General features: G+C 36.4%; 1 protein-coding gene across 1 annotated transcript in view; it reads right to left on the bottom strand.

Annotated features, from left to right (window-relative positions):
• Window positions 1–21,964, bottom strand: part of LRP1B (LDL receptor related protein 1B) — a 1,573,107-nt gene that overhangs the window by 288,319 nt on the left and 1,262,824 nt on the right. The window contains exons 42-43 of the mRNA XM_036421500.2: window positions 14,247–14,436; window positions 11,621–11,825 (exon numbers count right to left, since the gene is read on the bottom strand). Of these exons, the coding sequence (XP_036277393.2) occupies window positions 11,621–11,825; window positions 14,247–14,436 (395 nt within the window). The remainder of the gene's footprint in view (window positions 1–11,620; window positions 11,826–14,246; window positions 14,437–21,964) is intronic.

Raw genomic sequence — 21,964 nt, 5'->3', positions numbered from 1 at the left:
TTCATTTTAGTTAATTTAAGTTGAATCATTAAGCATTACTATTTGGAAGCTACCAGAAAAATGACAAAAAGTAAGCAGTTACAATTGTTCAAGGACATGCTCTGAGCTGTTCAGCATATAAATCACCTTTTGGCTGATTTTTGTAACATTTAGACAATAAAATTTTCTTCCTTTAACTGAGTTTGGATAACTAACCAGTAACTTTAATATTATCCAAATGTTAACACCAGTCTTAAATCCTTGAAAAAATAATTAAATAAGCAATATTTCTTAATGAACATATTTTGAGGTGTTAGATATATAATAAAGAAAAAAAATTAAAATTTATAGATGATTAGATAGTAGCTTTTACATAAATAAAATACAACTTTCTCTAAATAACTGTGGCAAATGATCAGTGTTACACCTTGTAATTTAACCTTCAGCTTTTTACCTTAGCCCTGATGCTTAACTATAGATGGATAAGTCATATATTTGGCCCTGGGATATTTTTATAACATAGAACATTACCGATCCTGACAAGGAAAAAAGGACCAAAACTAAGTATATAGATTTCGGGGTAATACAGGTAGGTACTAGCTCTGCAACTATAAGCAAATTATGAATCTCTTAAGTGACAGAACTTGTCTGATAATCTCTAAGAGCCATTCTAATGCTAACAAGCTATATTATCCAAGCTAAATGCTAACTCCTATAAGCAGATATAAAGCCTTATAATGTCATCCTAAATTCTCAGATGTGAGGAGTCCATATGGACATGATAAGTAAAGTAATGCATGCATGTTTGTGTGTGTGCATGTTGTATGATTTTGTATATTTGATTCGGATAAGGTATGTTTTCCAATAGATTAACTACATTTATGTTAACCATGCCATAACTTCTCACATTCAAGCATGCCTTATGTTTAGTTCCAAATATTTCATAATTGGTTACTTTCAATATCCTGTGTGGATATCAAGCAGAAAAGAAAGGAAACAGTAAAGGTAAAAAAATAAGCTCAAGAAAATATTAAAAATAATGGAAGAGTAGGTTCAGCATAGCAGGAAGGGGACATCAGACAAGGCATCATAAGAATTAATAATACTTGATCTTGGTACTATTGATATTAATCTTTCAAAATACAGCCTTTCTGCTAAACTACCAGTATGTATAAACTTCCCAGTCTCCATACTTTTGATGCTGCAGATGAGCCAGAAAAATGCTTCATCACCTTCTAATTCAAGATTTAAAAGCCACTGAAACCATGTCTGTGGTCACTTGAGTATTTGGCTGATAGCTCTAGCTCATATGGTACAATTTCAAACGCTATACTTTGCTCCCTATAACAATTGCATTGTAAGTTTTCCAGAAAATGCATTGACTCTCTTTTCTACTCCCTTTGGGAAAACTGTTACTTTCTTTGTGAAGATACAAGACAGCGAAATAAACTAAGGAAGCATGCAAGCCAACCCACATTGTTATCAGGAGAAAATGTTCCATTTCCAGATGGTGGCTACTCAGATTTGCATGAGTGTAGTTTCATAAAACATAACCATGCCACCTAAGATACCAGACTGTCAGAATCCATCACTCTTGAGGTCAAATGTTCAGAAGCATTTTTCACCATGTATATACTAAGGTCAGCTTCTAAGATTATACATACTCCACTAAACAAACCCTTTCCACTTCTTGCCCCAGAAATTCCCTGAGGAAGCCGTAACTATCTTGCCTATTGCATCATCTCTGCTTATTGTTCAGTTCAAATGTTTATGGCATTTTGCATTATAATAGCCTGGTTCCATAATATAATAGGCATAAGGAGAGAGCTATAGATGGGGAGACTGACAGTGGGTTAGCCAGCTAAGCTTTACACAGGCCTTTATTACAGTAGTTGTATTTCAATTATATTATTTACTCAACTGACTCTTTTGCTTCCAAAAGAGACAATTTACACCTCAGCATAAATCCTTAAAAAATATGATTGAACTCATGACAGAATTAATGCTTTCCTTTTTAAAGCAGGGATGTAACAACCAGTTAGGTAATTACTTTGATTTTCAATGTCTGGAATTCAATTTTATGATAGCTATAATAGCTCAGAGAAAGAATGAGGAAATGCATATTAAGTCTATTATGTATTTATGCAAGTAAAAATAACAAAACTATATCCTGAGTTCACAAAACCTAATTTATATGAGTTAATGTATTTTGTTAAAATCTTTTTAAACAGTCCTTTGGGAGGACTGGAAGCAAGAAGAGCACTGGGACTTCTCAATTTAAAAACTATTACTTCAAGAGTCTGTGCAGAGGGCTGCTTCAGAAACAGCCTCCTGTATTTGTCAATTTTGTGGGTGTTTTTTTTTCTTCATATTTTCTGAACTAAGCACTTGAAAGGGAAAAAGAGAAATAGAACATCGTGCAGCCTAGCTATCTATGGGACACGTGCTTATGTCAGTCACCATGCTCATGGTCTACTGCAATCATAAATCACACAAACCACACTGGTTGCATAATTTATTACAACAGAGTATCAGCAGGTTGAAGCCTCTTGGAGCTGAGTTACAGACACAAACCTGCATCATTGCTTTTATCTACTTCCGATATTTAATTTTGATATAAGAAACCACAGTGGGAAGATCTGGTCAGAATTGAAAGCTGCTTTGGCATAATTTTCTAAATGACTTTGGCACTTGAACTGAAAGTAACATTATTAAAAGTTTTAACCTTTTATGTAGCATTTTTTTCACATAATTTAAAAAGTAAACAAGTCTTAAATATTATGCCTTTATAATGATGATTTGTTTGCTTACTTAAGCATTTTCTTCTTTTATTTCCCCATAAGCAAAACAATAATAAACTTCAACTATAGTAATATGAATTAAATGTATTTTATATTTAACTAGATACCTGGTGCATGAATTTGTACATGGATGGGGTCCAGCCAGCCTGCCTCAATGGAGGCCCATTAGGCTGGGCTAGCAGGGGGAAGGGGCCACGGGAGGTTGGCCAGCTGGCTTCACCCCCTATCGTGGTGTTGGGAGCCGATCAGGGGCTGCTTAGGGCCTGGATCAGGCTGGTTGGCTACCACAGTGTGCCTCATAGCCACTGGTCAGTCTGGTCATTCCACAGTTCTGGTCGCTAGTATATCAACAATTGGTAGTTTCCCTATTTTAATATTTTCAGAGTGGCACTTATAAGAGTACATAGGGTTTTTCTTGAGTAAATCACTTTTCAATACTTTAGTCTTCAAACTTCAATAATTTTCACTAGTTTAAAGGAGGAAGTATTTTACCATGGCATTGTGCCATACTGATCATTAATAATTAAGACTTTATTTTTCATTCAATAAATATTTATTGAGCTAGGTAAAAATTGCTGCATTCACTAAGTCTAACTCATAAAGCTGTGCCTGTTTGATAACATATGTGTGTTTGTTGTCAAACCCTATTGTTCATTTCTCCAAGGCCATCCCTACCTGTCCCCCTCCAGAAATTCTAGGATTTAAGAATTTTAATACGTTTCCAGAAACTCTGCTACTGAATGTTTGAGGACCACCTTACTACTTGTATTATATATTACAGGTATATATAATTCAGTCAAACAATTTGTGGTGACAGTATTTACACCACTGCTATTAAAAGTATGGGAGCTTTTTAGAAATAATCTGTGGCTCCAAATAAGACCTAAATTGGAACATGAATTTTAACATGACCCTCAGTTTGTCTGAATGCACTTTGAAGTTTGTTAGGCAATACACTCCCGGCCCAAATAAAATGTAACCATTTAAACTACACTGCAAAATGTCAATGATTCCCTAATGACAAATTTTGGGGGAAAGGCAGCAAATATTCATGGACATTTATTTTTAGTAAAGATCATGTACTGATAAGAAGACATTGCAGATGAAAGAACTTTGGCCTTTGTGTTTTATGAACATTGTTTGATTTTTGACCTCAGGCTAGCTAATTTTCAGCACCTCAAATACTTCAGTGGCAAATTGAAATTATAATACCTGCTTCAGTGACAATTATTTAAATGCAGATTAAAACTGTCACCCACTAAATGACAGCTATTACTGAAAACTTTCTATGAAGTAACTCAAACTCACAAAGTATTCTTATAAAAAAATTGTAAATTTTTTAAAGCATCAGAATAAACTAATTTATCGCTGTTCCTAGTCCTGAATGAACTGTCTTTGGTCAGGCAGTATTTTCCCATCTTTAATCACTTGAATACGGTGGTATTAGACATCATTTACATAACACCTCAGGTACATTTAGCCATGATTGGCTCTAGAACCTGTGACCATTTTTTTTTTTGCCACAGTTAATATGATGAACATTCATGTGGGCACAGGACCCGTACATCTGGCCTGTTCCTGGAGCCTGGGAAAACTCCCCAAGATAATGGAAAATTAATGACTCATGAATCAAATTTCTGACCGAGAGAAAAAAAAAACAGCAGAAACATTTGTCCCCTTTCCTCCCCACTCTTGACTTCAAGCTGTCCAATGTGAAATTGGTGTGGTTTCTCTGAAGAAGACTTAGGAGATGAAGCACATGATACCAAGAAGTTGCCATTTCTGTAGCCTGCTTCTTCACATATTCTTTCCCTTCTTTTTTGTATATTCTCCTTTACCCTCACTACTGCTTTTCCCTGGATTTCGTACCTAATTAGAAATCATAATATATAATTTTGATAATTTTGCCTCAGTTTCTCTCTCTCTCTCCTTTTTACAAATCTGAACTGAGATTAATGTTTTCATTTGTCCTTATTTGAATATAAGTTCTACTGTTATTTATTTTGAACTGTTCTTTAAACTGACTCATTAACATAAAGGAAAATCCAGTATCAGAAGAAATAGAATGCAATTCTAAAAATGCATACAATAATACTAAAACAATACTGTCTAATTATAATTAAACATTACTACCCACCAAATTATAGTTTGAGTTCCCTATCCCCCACACCTCTACTCTCCCATTTTCCTCAGTAATGGAGTGTCATAGGGTTGTTAAATATGTCCTAGTAATATATTTAACCATTCTTCCTACATCAATCAGAGGATTGAAAAATCATTAAGGATAGCATGACTTTTCATACTACATTAACTTTAAATTAATGATGTGTCTATTTACCACCTGATATCAATGATGAAAGTCCTATATTAGGGGGATGTGCTAGAAGACAAGACTATGATGATTCTTATGCAAACTCTCCTGCAAATTTTAAATCAGGTGATAAAGACCCAAACTATTTTTTTAGTAAAATATATATTCTCATTTAGTATATATTTGATTACACCGTGTATAAACTCCCTTTTATATTTATAGTGGTTTATAATGGTAAATCCCAATTTTGATTATGATAAAAAATTAACTGGAATCTTTAAAACTGAGATACATGCCTCATCGAGGAGCACTGTTTATATTGTTCTTGGGTGAGCTCAAGCATCAGCATCACACACACACACACACACACACAGAAACAAAAACAAACAACTCCCAGGAGATTCTGATGTGCATTTGGTATTTTAAAAAATTCTATCTCTTCAAAGTTATTTTTAACAAACTAAAATGAGTAATTTTTTCTTGCCCAAGGCAACATAATTCTGGGACATTTATTCTTTATTCAACTAACTGGTCCTTTAATATCCCTACTATTTGGCAGCCTCAGAGGTAGATGGTCTGGTAGTTGGTAGGCACAGTTTTCTTTTTCTTTTTTTAATATATTTATTTATTGATTTCAGAGAGGAAGGAAGAGGTATATAGAAACATCAATGATGAGAGAGAATCATTGATAGGTTGCCTCCTGCATGCCCCCTACTGGGAACTGAGCCTGAAACCCAGGCATGTGCCCTTGGCTGAAATCAAACCTGGGACCTTTCAGTCAGCAGGCTGATGCTCTATCCACTGAACCAAGCTGGCTAGGCCAGTAGGCATAGTTTTCTGAGTTTGCCAATAGAACCAAGGGACATGATTTGCCCCTTTATCCCCACGATGCTCAATTGCAGCTCCTAACTCTGGAAATAAACAACTAAATATTATACTTTAGATATCCATGTCTGGAATTATCACTTCAGAGGTAAACTACTGATTATATAAATTTGCAGCTGCTGCATTAATGGTCATGGGATTTTGTTTGAGTACTGTTGGAAATATCAGCCTGAGTCTTCAGTATTGCTTTTTTTTGGACAGGTCTTGTATGTACCTGTTCAGTTGTACTTCCAATATATATTTATTTATATATTATTTATATCCAACATTATTTATATCTCCCTCCATTTTTAATATTATTCCTTGACTTTTAATAATTGTGCAATCATCTATCTTACTAACTTCACCCATTTTTAAGTGCATTTTTATTGATTTCAGAGAGGAAAGGAGAGGGAGAGAGATATAGAAACATCAATGATGAGAGAGAATCATTGACCTGCTGCCTACTGCACACTGGAGTTCAAGCCCACAACCCAAGCGTGTACCCTGAATAGGAATTGAAATGTGACTTCCTGGTATTTATTTTGATTGTATGTACTAGCAGAAATTATTTAGCATTTTTATTTTCACTAGCTTTTATATGTTCTCGAAATTCCTCATGTAAATAAAATATCTTGTTTCAATAGCCTTTTAAGTATTAGGGTCAGAGAAATATCTATTTACCCCTTCAAGTAAATAAAAGTACTGTACAAATAGGCTTCTAGGAAGCTCAGGAATAAACTTATGCTTTTTCTAATTATTTACAGTTTTACTGTAATGAGCTTTTATTGTAAACTAGTTGAAACATTTTTAAACAGTTGAAATAGTAACTAGTTCATTTTAATTATTTTGCTGACACAATGTTTTCAAGAGTCAAACACAGAATAAAATTCAATATATTCTCTGAAGCTAAAATTCATGGTTTTTGTCCATGAGAAACTAATAAGAAATATATACAAATCAGCTACAGGTCAATACAAATAATTCATCAGGAATTCAGAGAAGATATAAGTTCTTGTAAAGAAATTCAGAATTTCCTGAATTTAAATATGAAACTTTGCAAACAACATTAATTTGGAAGACATATGCTAATTGCTGTGCGTGTGTGTGTGTGTGTGTGTGTGTGTGTGTGTATTGCACTCATGTGTGCAGAAAGGCTTTCCTACCCATCTGCTCTTTTCATCTTTGTATATGAATTTCTAAAATGAGGCTGGGGGGACAGGTGGCTGCTGGTCTTTTGAAAATTCTCTCTGAGGCCTAAAAAATTGAAAGCTTCCAAGAAATATTAAATCAATCCATCAGTATCAGTGCCACATTCCGAGAGGACAGCTGATATTTCCTGGGTGAATACACTAGTTGCCCTGGATACTGACCATTTTTCTTCCTGAGGAACACTTCTCTTTGGGGAGATCAGCTCCAGTAACACTTTAATTTGCACAACTAACCAAGCCGAACCATCACTGAAATGTATGTGGATTTAAATCAAAGGAATTGTGTTAGAAATAAACACCATTAGCCCTACTGCAATAACAATCTTACCTTACCAAATAGGAATATCAATTGTATACACTTCAGAGAGTTACCCTGAATGGCTGAAGCCTGCAAATCACCAAACTTTGATTTGGTCTCTTTTTTAAAAAAATGTTTAATTTTCATTTTATTCAGGGAAACAATTTTATGTTTTCTTTTTTGGTTTATTCATCCATTTATATATATATATTTATTGCTGGCAGTTGAATGTCCCTTAAGGGATGCAGGAGTGCGCCAAGTGGCAGGTGGCCAGGGAGGAGCCCAAATTAGGGCTGGGCCCTTCACCTCTCACACTCATATCAGCCCGCTGTGCCAGTGTGAGCAGGCAGAAAGGAGGCTCCGGCCCAGAGTGACAGCAGTGTATCAGGCCTCTAGTATAAGATAATTGACATATAAAACTGTGTAAATCTAAAGTGTACAGGATATATATAGTTCAAAATATATATGTACCACACCTCACAGTTTTTTGTTTTTTTTGTGGTGATAATTTTTAAAATAAACTTTCTAAGCAACTTAAAATACACAATACAGTACTGTTAACTATAGCCAGCCAGAAATACCCTGCTTTAGACAGAATGGGAAGTGACTTATCATCATAACTAGGTTTATGATACCAGAGTCGGAAGAGGTTCCCAAGGCTGTGGTAGCTGCAATCGCTAGCTGTGAGCCAGATTTCCTGCTGAGTGGAACTGCCCCATGTGGGAGAGCAGTGACCATCAGGGGGCGACTCCTGCATTGAGTGTCTGCCCCCTGATGATCAGTGTGCATCCTATCAACCATTCATTCCAGTTGTTCAACCATAACAGCCACTTAGGCTTTTAGTATATAGACTAGAGGCCCAAGGCCCAAAATTAGTGCAAGAGTAGGAGGCCTTCCTTCCCCTGGCTGCCAGCTCCCTTATGGCACCCAGGACACGGGCTTCTCTATGGCCTCTGGTAGGAACATGGGACCCAGGCTTCCCTCACAGGCCCTGCTTCATCCGGAAGGTCATCTGGAAGGATGTCCAGTCTAATTAGCATATTATGCTTTAATGATTATAGACTAGAGGCCTGGTGCATGAAATTCATGCACGGGGGGGGGGGGGTCTCTTCAGCCGGCCTGCTCCCTCTCACAGTCCAGGACCCCTTGCTCCTTACTAACTGCCTGCTTGCTGCTCCTTACTGCTTGGCTCGCTGTTCCTTGGAGGCGGAGGCAAGAGAAACTCCCGACACCACTACTGCACTCACCAGCTGTGAGCCTGGCTTCTGGCTCAGCAGCACTCCCCCTGTGGGAGAGCACTGACCACCATGGGGCAGCTCCTGCATTGAGTGACTACCCGCTGGTGGTCAGTGAGCATCATAGTGACTGGTCATGCCACTGGTCCTTCAGCCCTTCAGTCGATTTGTGTATCAGGGTTTTATTATCTACACCACATGTGTCAAACACAAGGCCCGCGGGCCAAATTCGTCCCGCCAGACCTTGCAATGCGGCCCGCACCGTGCTGTCATCACTGCACTGCACTGCGTTTCCATCACAATGACAGTTTATGACTGTTCAGTAAACCATTCGGCCCGTGATTTAGGTTGGATTTTAGATTTTGGCCCCTTCTCTGATTGAGTTCGACACCCCTAATCTACACAAATAAAAGAGAAAGATGCAAATTGGCCATACCTTCATGACACCCACCAGCCAATCAGAAGTAAGTATACAAATTAACCCAACAAAGATGGTGGGTTAATTTGCATATACAGGTGCCAAGCAGCCATGGGTAAGGGTGGGACACTTGTGTTGTTGCCATGGCAGTTGTTCCACACTGCCCCGGCAGCTCTGGGCCTCTGGGCAGTGTGAGCAGGCAGAAAGGAGGCCCCAGCAAAGAGAGAAGGCAGTGCATTGGGCCTCTAGTATAAGATAATTGACATATAACACTGTGTAAATCTAAAGTGTACAGGGTATACATAGTTCAAAATATATATGTACCACACCTCACAGAGTTTTTTGTTGTTTTTTTTGTTTGTTTGTTTTTGTGTTGTTTTTTGTTGTTTGGGGTTTTTTTTGTGGTGAGAATTTTAAAAATAAACTTTCTTAGCAACTTTAAATACACAATACAGTACTGTTAACTCTAGCCAGCCAGAAATACCCTGCTTTAGACAGAATGGGAAGTGACTTATAATCTTAACTAGGTTTATATTTTAAATGTCAAAATAAATCCTTAAAATTATATTAGAGATATCTAATTACTGGATCACCTGGAGCAGCTATAATTGCCATATATAAGAATACAATGAAGGGGAAAGCAAAAACAGGCATATATAAAATTAGATGAAGTGGAGATAGGATTGTTATGAGGAATTATAGAAGCACTTCCTTTATCAGAACATATCAAAAAATAATACCACACCCACAATAATGATTTACCTGATTGTCTTTTTCAAAAGCATTATCCACTAGCTTCATTTAGAAATTCTTTACTGTTGTCTTAGGCATATACTTTCACAGTATATCCTCAAATAATCTTGAAATTTAGGTAGATGATTTGCACATTGGAAAATCAAAATTTATAAAGACTAAGTGATTTGTCTAAGTTCACATGATCTTTAATTAGAAAAGAAAGCCTGGCTGGTGTCGCTCAGTGGTTGAGCGTTGACCAGGAGATCATGCTTCAATTCAAAGTTAGGGCACATGACCCAGTTGCCAGTTGCAGGTTCAGTCCCTTGTAGGGGGTGTGCAGGAGGCAGCCATAAATGATTTTGTCTCATTATTGATGTTTCTATCTCTCTCCACCTCTCCCTCCCTCTCTGTAAAATCAATTAAAACATATTTTAAAAAAGAAAATATAAACCATGACTTTAAGACAGATGTACTTGATCAGTTATTGTTTTTAGAACAAACTGACCTCACCAGTAGCCCATTCAGCATTTCTTAAGCTTACAACTGTCCTCTATTAGTAATATACACAGTAGACTCCCCACAATAATGAGGTGCCTATACTAGAATGTAAATGAATGCACTTTCTCCTTCAAGATCTCTCATATATATATAATACTCTACATAATACCTGTATATATGTATAAATACATACTATCTTTATATAATAGATAGTATATATTTATTTACATATAGGTTTATATTCGATTGAATTAAACAGTGAGCTTAAAGTTATAGATTAGGTATTAGAAAATTATGGCCTATTGATTGGATGCCTATTATTGTATATACTATCTATACAGTCTGTTTTTAAAATTTATCTTTATTGTTGAAAGTATTACAGATATCCCTTTGTTTTTGTTTTTTGTAGTTGTTGTTATACTGCATATTCTGAAATACTGCCACAGCTATTCATCCACATATTCTCTATGGGCATTGCAGTTGTGATAGAGAAAACACAGTCTCTGGAGTCTCAAATTATTTACCATCTGGTTCTTCAAGAAATGCAGGTCAGGAGTGAAGCGCCTCAGCATCATTCTGTCCTTTAGGCATGCCTTGGGGTGGGGGTGCTGGCATGGATTTCTTCAGTGGTGTGACTACCAGATCTTACTCTCCTGAACTCTGAATTTCCCCAGTTACTAAGGGCTATTGTCCTCAAAGAATAGGAGAGGGCACTGAACTCTTCCCATTCCACAGACCCAACGTATCCCCTGTAAGGGTTCTTCAGGGCCTTCCGGAGTTCTTCCACTGACATGTCCAGAGAAAGGACACAAAGAAGGGGCTTGACTTTGAAAGAATCCCTTTCTTCTCTTTTCAAAGCGTAGGATGCTTTGAGGACCCAAACACACACAGAAGATCATTTCATTCTTTTCTAATATTCTTTTAGCCTAGGGTAACTGATCAACTTAATTTCACATTTAAAAAAAAATTATAAATAACAATGAAGCCTATGTAAATCACTATAACAATCCCATTAATTAACAATTCAATCAGTTATTGTTTCTCCAGAATAAAGTTCATATGAGTCAAATTGTCTCTATGGTAGCAAATGAACTTGAAGATCAAGTTTTCAAAATATTATCCAGTTTTCTTTCTCAATGAATATATTATTTAATGGACTGATTCAAACAATTAACCAATTTTGAAATCTCTTTATATGCATATTGTAGGCAAGAATAAAGCATATATCTTTCAAATGTTTACTTTTATAATCAAGAAATTCTCAACTTACATGTCTCTGGGACCCATCATATTCGCACCTTTCAATTTTTCCGAGGCTGCCATCAGAGAAATAAAGTTTCTCTGCACGGTGGTCAATGGTGAGGCCGTTGGGAGTGAGTATGTCTGTGCTGATAACCACTTGAGCATTCTTCCCAGTCAGGGTAGATCTCATAATACTTGGATGCTGTTCATTCCAGTTGGTCCAAAACATTAAACTAATTAAATTAAAAAATGTAAAAATAAATTAAAATTTTCATTAACAGTAAAAACATTAGTGGAAACATGGCAACATCAAACTATTTTCAAAGAAGCAAAATTAGTTTTCATATTCTCTGATCCTTAAGGAAATCCTATAGTATATAAGGGGAAATATATACTATATTTGCATGCATATTTTTCCAATTAAAAAAAATGAAACCTGGAAACTATTTCTGGAAAACAATTTTCAATCTATTCTCTCAAAGAGTAAATAAATTGAGTCAGTTTTCTGCACAGTAAGGATTTATTATAACCATGTATAAAACCATCATCTTAAATTTTCTCATAACTGAAAATATACCCTTATTTATTAATATCATTTTCAGCAGGTCCAATATGACCATTTTAGACATTGTTCTTACCCTATACTTTTCTTCAATTGTTGAAAATCAAAATCTCCCTCTCCTTCCAGGTTTGCTTTTTAAATTCTGTATGCTTTGTTGGAATGTTTTAGAGAAATACAATTATTAAAGTCCTATACTAGTATTTCTTTAATATCGTGTTTTCTTCTCTCTCAGTGAGCTTTTTCTATAAATTACAATATTGTTTCTGAAATCCCAGGGGTTATCAACCCTTAAACATAGTATTTGTTACTTAAAGATTTTATAGAATGCTTTGTCAAACTCTTCTTTGAGAAAATCCTAGGATTCTATGGCCCTTCAAGGTCACTGGAAGAGTGGAGAGACTGCAGATTCCAATCTCCAAGCCCTACTTTTACTGAAACACCCCCCCCTTTTATTTTGTTTTTTATCTATAAGACTGTACCTAAGAGTTTATTAGAAGATTGGGTGTTAATGCTCAGGATGGAAGATGGAAAGAAAGAGGGTAGGAAGAAAGGAAAAAAGGGAGGAAAGAAGGAATGAGGGAGGGAGGAAAGGAAGAAAGGAAAAGGAGGCAGGAAGGGAAGGAGGAAGGGAAGGAGGCAAGAAGGAAAGGAGGAAGGGAAGGAAGGAGGGAGGGAGGGAAGGAAGGAAGAAGGGAGGGAGAGAGGGAGGGAGGGAGGGAGGAAAAGGAGAGGAAGGAAGGGAGGGAGGGAGGAAAAGGAGAGGAAGGGAGAAAGGGAAGGGATGAATAAAGGAAAGTAGGAGGAAGGGAGGGAAGCCAGCAGGAAGACTGCTTTAAATATTTGAAAAAAGTATGCTTAATAAATACTGACAAGGAAAAACTATTTGAAATAAGAGTTCATATTTAAGCAATACTGCATATATCATTTATTTGTATAGTCATCTAAAGGCAATGTAACATTGTAGTCCAGGCACCTGAAGGCCTGGGTCCATCTGAATTAAATCACCAAACTCTGAGAAGTCCACCTCTTCTCAGCATTCATCTCTCAACCTTCAGAGTCTCTATTTATATGATGAAGTTACTCAATTAAGTGAAATAAGTCTAAATGTATTTCCAGCTCTTTAAGAGTGTCCAGATTCTGTTCCTCTTGTACTGCATGATTTATGTAGCTCTTTCTTCTCTCAAGTAGTCAGGGTTTCATGTCATTGTTTTTTATTCTCTGATTTTCCTCACCACACCTAAAAAGACCTCTTCAACTTCTGTTCAGTGAAAGCCGGATTGGTCTGACTTTTATTTACTTATTTCACTTAAAAATAAAATATTTTTGGTAGTTAATAAATATATTACCATGCTGTATGATAAAATGAGAATGGAACACCATAGGTAGGTAGGTATGTGTAGATATATATTTTAATTAATTTTTACTTTCCTCAAGCCAAATTTGTTCCCCAGTTTCCTTATAATTACTTTCTATGACATTTCAAAAAGCATGACTTTTTTCAAATTTATCATTTTATATTTGCTCCATATTATAGCCTTAGTATTTTCTCTTGCTATTATTTGTAAGTATTATTATAAATGTCTGTACATTATATCATCGACAGATGTGGACTACTTAAATTGTAGTCTAACATCAAATGTTGAAAATATAGCAGCAAACAAGATGTTTTGTTGTTTGTTTTCTCAGTATTTTAATTGGAAAGATCTCCAGTTGTTAATATTACTAAATTAATTACAAAACACCTTTTCCTTTCAATTCATGTTAACAGTCTTTTTCCAAAAAAAATTCTAATTTAAATCAACTGAGCCCTAATGTCTTCTTCATATGCCTTTCTCAGCACAATACTGTCTGAATTCCCTTTCATTATTTAATTTGCTTTGACTGGATTTCTAATGGAAGTGATACATACATTCAAAGAGTCTGTATTTTCTTAATTCACATTTACAATGCTTCTATAAAAACTAGTTCTATGATTTGTGAAAAGATAACTTCAAAGAAAATCTTTATTTTTAAAGTTAGTTCATTTTAAAATTAACCAGACAGTCTTTTGTTTATAAAGATACTAAAGAAATAAAAATGCACTGTTTTTTACTTCTGGCATTCATCCAGGGTGAGCACATGTGGATGGTCATCCTCTGACATGGTTATGACAGCCTCCTTGTCAAAGGCTCCAGGCCGAGTCTGGTCCACTGAGTGTCTGGTGATGGAGGAGGTCGTGGAGCTGGTCCAGTACAGTGTGTCCCAGGCTCGGTGATAGGCAAGGCCTTCAACAGAACCCACATCTGATGGAAGAAAGAATACATTTACACTTTAGTCTACAAAAGACTTGGCTTATGGACAGATAAAAAACATCTATACATATGTATACATATTGTGATACTTTTTAAAATATATTTTCTTGATTTTTTACAGAGAGGAAGAGAGAGGGATAGAGAGTTAGAAACATCGATGAGAGAGAATCTTTGATCAGCTGCCTCTTGCACACCGCCGGCTTGGAATGTGTCCACAACCAAGGTACATGCCCTTAACAGGAATCAGACCTGGGACCTTTCTGTCTGTAGGTCGATGCTCTATTCACTGAGCCAAACCGGTTTCGGACATATATAATATTTTATTGGTCATTTCTTCACAACTTATTCAAAATAAAACTATAGTACTTACAATGCTTATAATTGATAGTTGATTACACGCAGCAAGAATGTGCTGTAAACTGCTCAGGGGAACAGATTTTTGTAAGAACATCATTTAAGACTGAATCTTCTCATTCAAAAAAAAAACAAAAAAACTCAGTATGTAATTGACATTTATTTAGGAAAATGGTGGCTGTCTTTTATTTTTATACTAGAGGCCTGGTGCACAAAATTCGTGCATTCAGAGCGGGGGAAGGGAGGCTCCCTCAAACCGGATTGAGAGAGGGTTCAGGCCAGGTCGAGGGACCCCACAGGTGCACAATCAGGGCTGGGGAGGGATGCAGGAGGTTGGCCAGCTAAAAGGGAACCACAGGAGGGTTCCAGAGCATGTCTGGCCCTCTCATCCAGTCCCTATTGGCCAGACCCCAGCAGTAAGCTAACCTACCAGTGGGAGTGTCTACCTCCGGGTGGTCAGTGCTCATCATAGTGAGCATCTCATTAGCATATTACACTTTGAATGTTTGAATGGCTGACTGGATTACTGACACTTAGCATACTAGGCTTTTATTATACAGGATATTAAATATTAATTTTCAAAAAGTACCTAGTTGTAACAATTTAGAGATACTTTAGAAAATCATAAGGCAGAGATACATCAGGTAAAATCATAATTAGTTCCTCTTGATATTATAGCTGGAGATGTCAAGGAAAAGCAAACATATAAAAAATTGCAATAGTATCAAGAAGAGAAAATTTGCAACTCAGTCAGTGATAGAGAATGTTTTAATAAGTTAATGCAGGGATTTCTTTGATTCCATTCAAATAATTTGACATGAAAACAAAACAAAAAAATGAAATAAATTGCCAGCTAAGCCAATCTTTAAATGTTAAAGAAAAGATAAATGGTAGTATGTAGATTCCAATATATACAAATAACAATGTGAAAAATGAGTAATCATTGCATAAAATTGTGCAAGAATAACATAGGGTAATTGTTTTATTTTTCATATTTGGATATATATCCTATATATTAAAACCCTAATATGCAAATTGACTGAAATGGTGGAACCACTGGTAGCTATTACATGCACTGGCCACCAGGGAGCATATGCTCACGCAGGAGCTGCCCCTGGTGGTTAGTGCATTCCCATGGGGGGAGTGCCACTAAGCCAGAAGTCGGGTTCATGGCTGGCAAGTGCAGCAGCTGTGGTGGGCCCTCTCCCACCTCCACGGCCCTGCTAAGGACCCCTTGGTGGATGTGCACCTGCAGGCCTATGCCTACTCCCTTCCAGAAGGCGGACGTCCCCCAAGGGGTCCTCGACTGCAAGAAGGCCCAGTCCAGGTTGAGAGGACCCCCCACCCCCAGTGCATGAATGCAGTGCACCAGGACTTTAGTTTAATTATTATACTTTTTCTTTTGTGTTATCTGTTTTCCTCATTTATTACTCCTAGCATGTTAAATTTGAGGAAAAAAAATGTGCATACTTTAGCAATTATACTAAGAAATTAACATTTAGCAGGAAGAACCTTTCTGTTGTTTTTCTCTCAAGGAATCTCTGAAAGGAATTATTCAGAAAATCCTACTATATAAAAATCCAGGGGCCGTCATGACCAAAACAACCAGATGATTGAACAAACACAGGTTGCGGGAGGTGACAAGGTTGGCAGGGGGTTAGTGCGGGATGACCAAATGACTGACCAGCAGGCTGTGTGGGGTAACCAGTCCAGCAGGGGGTCAGTTGGGAATGACCAGGCCAGCAAGGGAGGGCAGTTAGGGGTGACCAGGCCAGAGGGGGGCAGTTGGAGATGACCAGGCCAGCAGGGGGCTGCAGTTTGGAGTGACCAGGTTGGCATGTGGGACAATTGGAGTGACCTGGCCAGTGGGAGAGCAGCTGGGGGCAACCAGGCTGGCAGGAGGAGGGGGCGCAGTTGGTGTTGACCAGGTTGCTGGGGGGCAGGGGTGACCAACCTAGCAGAGGAGGCAGTTAAATCAACCAGGCCAGCAAGGGGGGAAGCAGTAAGGGCCAACCAGGCTGGCAGGCAGGTGAGTGGTTAAGAGCCAACAGTCCCAGATTGTGAGAGGGATCTCTGACTGCCGGTTTAGGCCTAATCCCCAGCAGTCAGACATCCTTTCAAGGGTTCTGAATTGGAGAGTGTGCAGGCTGATGGGATCTCCACTCCTATGCATGAATTTCATGTACTGGGCCACTAGTAGGTAGATAAAAAGGATTATCTTAAAGTTTGAAATTAGTAAATATTTAGTTTGGTGGTCTATAGAATTTAGTGGGAATGAAACAATATTAAAGCCATTTGAACTAGATTTATTTAATGAGACTAAACTTTTGTCATTATCCTCTTTTTCTACATGGAATAAAGAAAATTTTACTAATAAAAATGAATAGCTATCATTTATTGAGCACTGTATTTCTGCTTGAAAATGTTACTTGCTTTGCATACATCACTTATGTATAAATCTACTCTGTGAAGTTGGTTTTGTTGTTCATCTTTTCCTAAGAAGGAAACTGAAACCTATGGTCACAGAACTAATAAAATTAAAGCAAAAAAAGTTAGTGCAGATTCATCTGCTTCCAAAAGCCTATATTATTTAGCACTACTATTCAGAGATGAGTTTAAGCACCTAGGACTGTTCTCAATCTACACTAAGCTGGAACCAATCAAATGATTCATTCATTTTAAATTGTCTGACTCTAGGTGAATTGCATAACCAGCAATTCACCATAAGTAGCCTCCTCTCACACAGTCAACAAAACAATTTATAATAAATAATGTGGGTGATTAGATTGGAAACTTAAGCCAGAGATGATGGAAGAAACATTATAAAACACAATCATAATAAAACCTGTTAAGCTCTTTTTATCTGAATCATAATGTGTTCTTATTTGAAGTGAGTAGGTTGGAGGCTGATAATGGCCAAAGGTGTTTCAGTTATTAAATAATAAATCATCCATTCCATGGTAGTTTTTGCAATATCAAATCACTTAAGAAATGATTAACTGCATTAATAGTATATGCAGCATTATATTCCGTCAGAATTCACAGATAGAATGAGAAATGGCATAGCTTAAAAAATTTCAAGCAAATCAGACTCATTAATCCAGGTTCACTCTGTACCTTCCCTTTAACTGACTTTGACAGATGTTCTTCATGGCAACTTTTTTTCTACAAATTAGAAAGAAACCACTTGGCATTACCATTGAGAGGAAGCTGATGCTTTTCTATGGTTGAGGGTTACTAGAGTAGATGATACTCCTCACTGTCCATGTACAATCTCTTTTATTCTATTCTGTAATAGGTGACAGCCTGACAGTACACTTAGTCATAATCTGATGCTACATTTAAAAATATTTCAGCAGTATATTTCTTTCTCAAAAATATCTCTTTCTTTCTAATTGTATTTATCATTAACAAATTGTCAATTAAATATCTGCCAATTTTTTAAAAATCACAAAAATATTTTACTTAGTATAACATAAGATATTTATGTCCATTTTATAATAATTTAATGCAACACAGCATGGGTATGAGGTGTGTGTGTGTGTGTGTGTGTGTGTGTGTGTGTGTGTCTGTACATTAAGGTTCCTGAATCAAACAGGTAAGTAAGAGCTTTGAATTACTAGTCGTAGCAGATAATCATGCAGTTTGAAAATTAAAGTAAAATACTTATCTATCTGATCAACTAGTCCTGAAATATTGAACAGACTAAATCAATACAGAGTTAAACATTCTTGGAACTTGAGGATATAGAACAGACATAATTAAGAAAATAGCTCTAACAGTGCTAATTCAGCAGCTCCATATGTCTGATGAATAGCTGGTAAAAATACCACCTTCTCACTTCATACACTTTAAAAGTAAAAGAGTCCCCTTCCCTCCCTATCTCCCTGCTTTGACCAGGTAATTGGGTTTGGCTAAGCATGAATGAGGTACTAATGTACTTTGATAGAAGTAAAAAGATGAGATCAATTCATCAAAGATACAAGGCAAGCAAATAACTCAGAATCAGTGCTAAACTAATTTGCTAAATTCTAGTTTTCACAGCAATGAGCGGTAAAATTGATCGAGTAGTCTGGCACATTGACACTGACCACTACTCTACAGCTACTCTGAAGAGTTCATAGAGATCATCACTGAAGTATGAACAGCAGCTCCTTCCTGCCTGTACACTGTTCTAAAGGCAGGGTAAGAGCTTATGGGATGCAAATGGCAGTAAAGGATGTGCTTGGAAGAGAGTCACATATACAAAACATTGACTTCACTGGCTGGAAAAAGTTATAGATAGATAAATACTGCTACAAAGTTAACAGAGATGATGCTTATCTCAAGAACATGCTATAACTGTGAAGTGCCATAATGGCCTTCCTGTTGAGAGGGTACTGATCTCTATTCATTGGCATCTTTTCTAAAGTCAAGTTGTGTCATAAAGCTTTCTATTTGAAGATTGACACAGAGTTTAAAAAAAGAAGTTTCTGGGTGCAACATTCCACATCTATTGTAAATTTGTAGTTTCCAGATAAACAGGATACTTGGTCCAATTCATGGTATAGACTTGGTGTTGAACTCTACACAGAATACACATGGCTATGCTTTACTTTAAGCCTAACAAAACATTACCTAAATCCTTAGATTTTGTATAACCTCTACCCTTTCCTAAAAATACTCTTTCCTTCCTCCCCCCCCGCTTCCTCTTTTCCTCCTTTCCTTCCTTCCTTCCTTCCTTCCTTCCTTCCTTCCTTCCTTCCTTCCTTCCTTCCTTCATTTTCTTTCTTGCTTGCTTTCTTGAGTCAGGTAATCTATAGCTCTTCTTGTGTTCAGTCTCCTTCATTGCAATGAGCCTATACTTTACATGATTGGGTTAAAGGTTTATGTATCATAAACCTTTCTTATGCCCAATTTCATCATAAAAATTCTCCACAAATTAGAAATAGAAGGTAATATGTGATAAATGGAATCTATGAAAAGCCCAAGCCTTGTGTCATCTTAGTGGTGAATAAGTGAGAGATTTCCCCATAAGGCCAGGAACAAGAAAATAATTCCTACTCATACCCTTCCATACAGCTTTGGTATCGAATATTTAGTCAGAAAACCTGAGGGGGGTTGGGTGGGGAGAAATAAATTATCCACATTGGAAAAAAGTCAAATGATCTCTATTGGGAGTTGACATGTTTTATGATCTCTATTCGGAGTTTATATGTTTTATATTGATACATCTTAATTAATTCGAACACACACACACACACACACACACACACACAAAACACACACACAAAAAAAAAAAAACACAACTATTAGAATTGTAAAATCTTCAGTTAGGTTGCAGGGCAGATAAGTAACATACAGAAGTCAATTGTATTTCTAAACAGTTTCAATGAACATTCAAAAATAACATTCAGAAGACAATTCCATTTATATTAGAATGTAAAAGAACAGAACATACAAAACAGTGAAATAAAACTAGAAAAAATTTTACCAAAAAAATTCTAGTCTTAAAAGTATTCACTGAAAATTATTAAACATTAATCAAAGAAATTAAATATTAAAAATAGAAAGATAGCTCATGTTCATGAATTGGAATACAATATTGTTAAGGTAATAGTTCACAAATAGATAATTAAAATTCAATGTAATCATTACCAAATTCCCAGTCAGTATTTTTCCCAATAAATTGATGCACTATTCTAAAAATGCAAGTGGAAATGCAAGAGACCAAAAATAGTGAAACAATCTTGGGAGGAAAAAAATTAGGTGACTCATACTTTTTTCATTTTAAACTTACTACAAAATTACAGGAATCAAAACAATGTGGTAGTATCATAAGAAAAGATATACAGATCAATGGGAGAGAACTGATAATACAGAAATAAAACATATTGTTTATGGTAAATTACTTTTTGGCAAGAATAAGAAAAAAATTCAATGGGGAAAATCAATCTTTTCAATTAATGGTTTGCAACAACTATATATTGATATGCTAAAAAATGATGCTGGATTTTTTTTCTCATAACATATGTACATATTCAGTATAATATATATATACTAGAGGCCCATTGCAGGAAAATTCCTGCAATAGGGCTTCCTGTTTCAGTCGCCACCCTGCCTGCTTCCTTCCCTTCTCCCACGGCCCACCAACCTACTTCCCACTGTTCTCCCTCACCTTGCTTTCTTGCTTCTCTGCAACTTCACTCCCTTCTGCAGCTCTTGGCTTTTTCCTATGCTGTCTTCAGTCTTTGTTCTGGTCTAGATATGCAAATTAACTGCAATCTTGGTTGGGTTGATTTGTATACTAGTCCTGATTGGCTGGTGGCCTTGGCTTATGGGTGTAGTGAAGGTATGGTCAATTTGCATGTTTCTCTTTTATTATATAGGCAATATATAATATATGTGTGTGTGTGTGTGTGTGTGTGTGTATTACTATATACACACACAGTAAATATATATATTAGACCTAAATATAAAAGGCAAATTATAAAAATCTTAGAAGAAACTACAGGACTAAATCTTCATAAACTTGGATTAGGCACAGCCTTCTTTGTCATAACACCAAAAGAACAAATGACAAGCAATCAAGCAATCAAGTTGGACTTCATAGGAATTAAAAACTTTCGTGTTTCAAAAGACACCACCAACAAAGTAAAAATGTAATCCACAGAATGGGAGAAAATATTTCCAAAGCATTAATGCTTTAATGGACTTGTATTTAGAATATATATAGAACTCTTACAACTCAACAATAAAGTAACAAATAACCCAAGGAAAAAATAAGCATATGAATTGAATGAGGTATACAAATGCCTGATAACATGAAAAATGCTCCACGTTGTTATCCATCAGAGAAATGAAAATCAAAATCATACTTCATATCCAACATAATGACTGCAATAAAAAACATCATAACACGTTTTGACAAAGATGTAGCGAAATTAGCACTCTCATACATTTCTGGCAGAAATGTAACATGGGGCAGCTGTTTTGGAGAGAAGTCTGGCAGTTTTCCAAAATGTTAAACATATAATTATCATATGATCTAGCAATCCCTCTGCTGGGTTTACACCCAAGAGAAATAGAAATACAGTATGTATCCAAATGTACATACATGCTCATTGCAATTTTATTCATAACTAGAGGCCTGATGCATGAAATTCATGCAGGAATAGGCCTTCCT

Source organism: Pipistrellus kuhlii, unplaced genomic scaffold (genome assembly GCF_014108245.1).
Source record: "Pipistrellus kuhlii isolate mPipKuh1 unplaced genomic scaffold, mPipKuh1.p scaffold_m20_p_7, whole genome shotgun sequence".
Lineage (NCBI taxonomy): Eukaryota > Metazoa > Chordata > Mammalia > Chiroptera > Vespertilionidae > Pipistrellus > Pipistrellus kuhlii.
The sequence above is the reverse complement of the archived record's forward strand: the minus strand, read 5'-3'. Positions and strand labels throughout refer to the sequence as shown.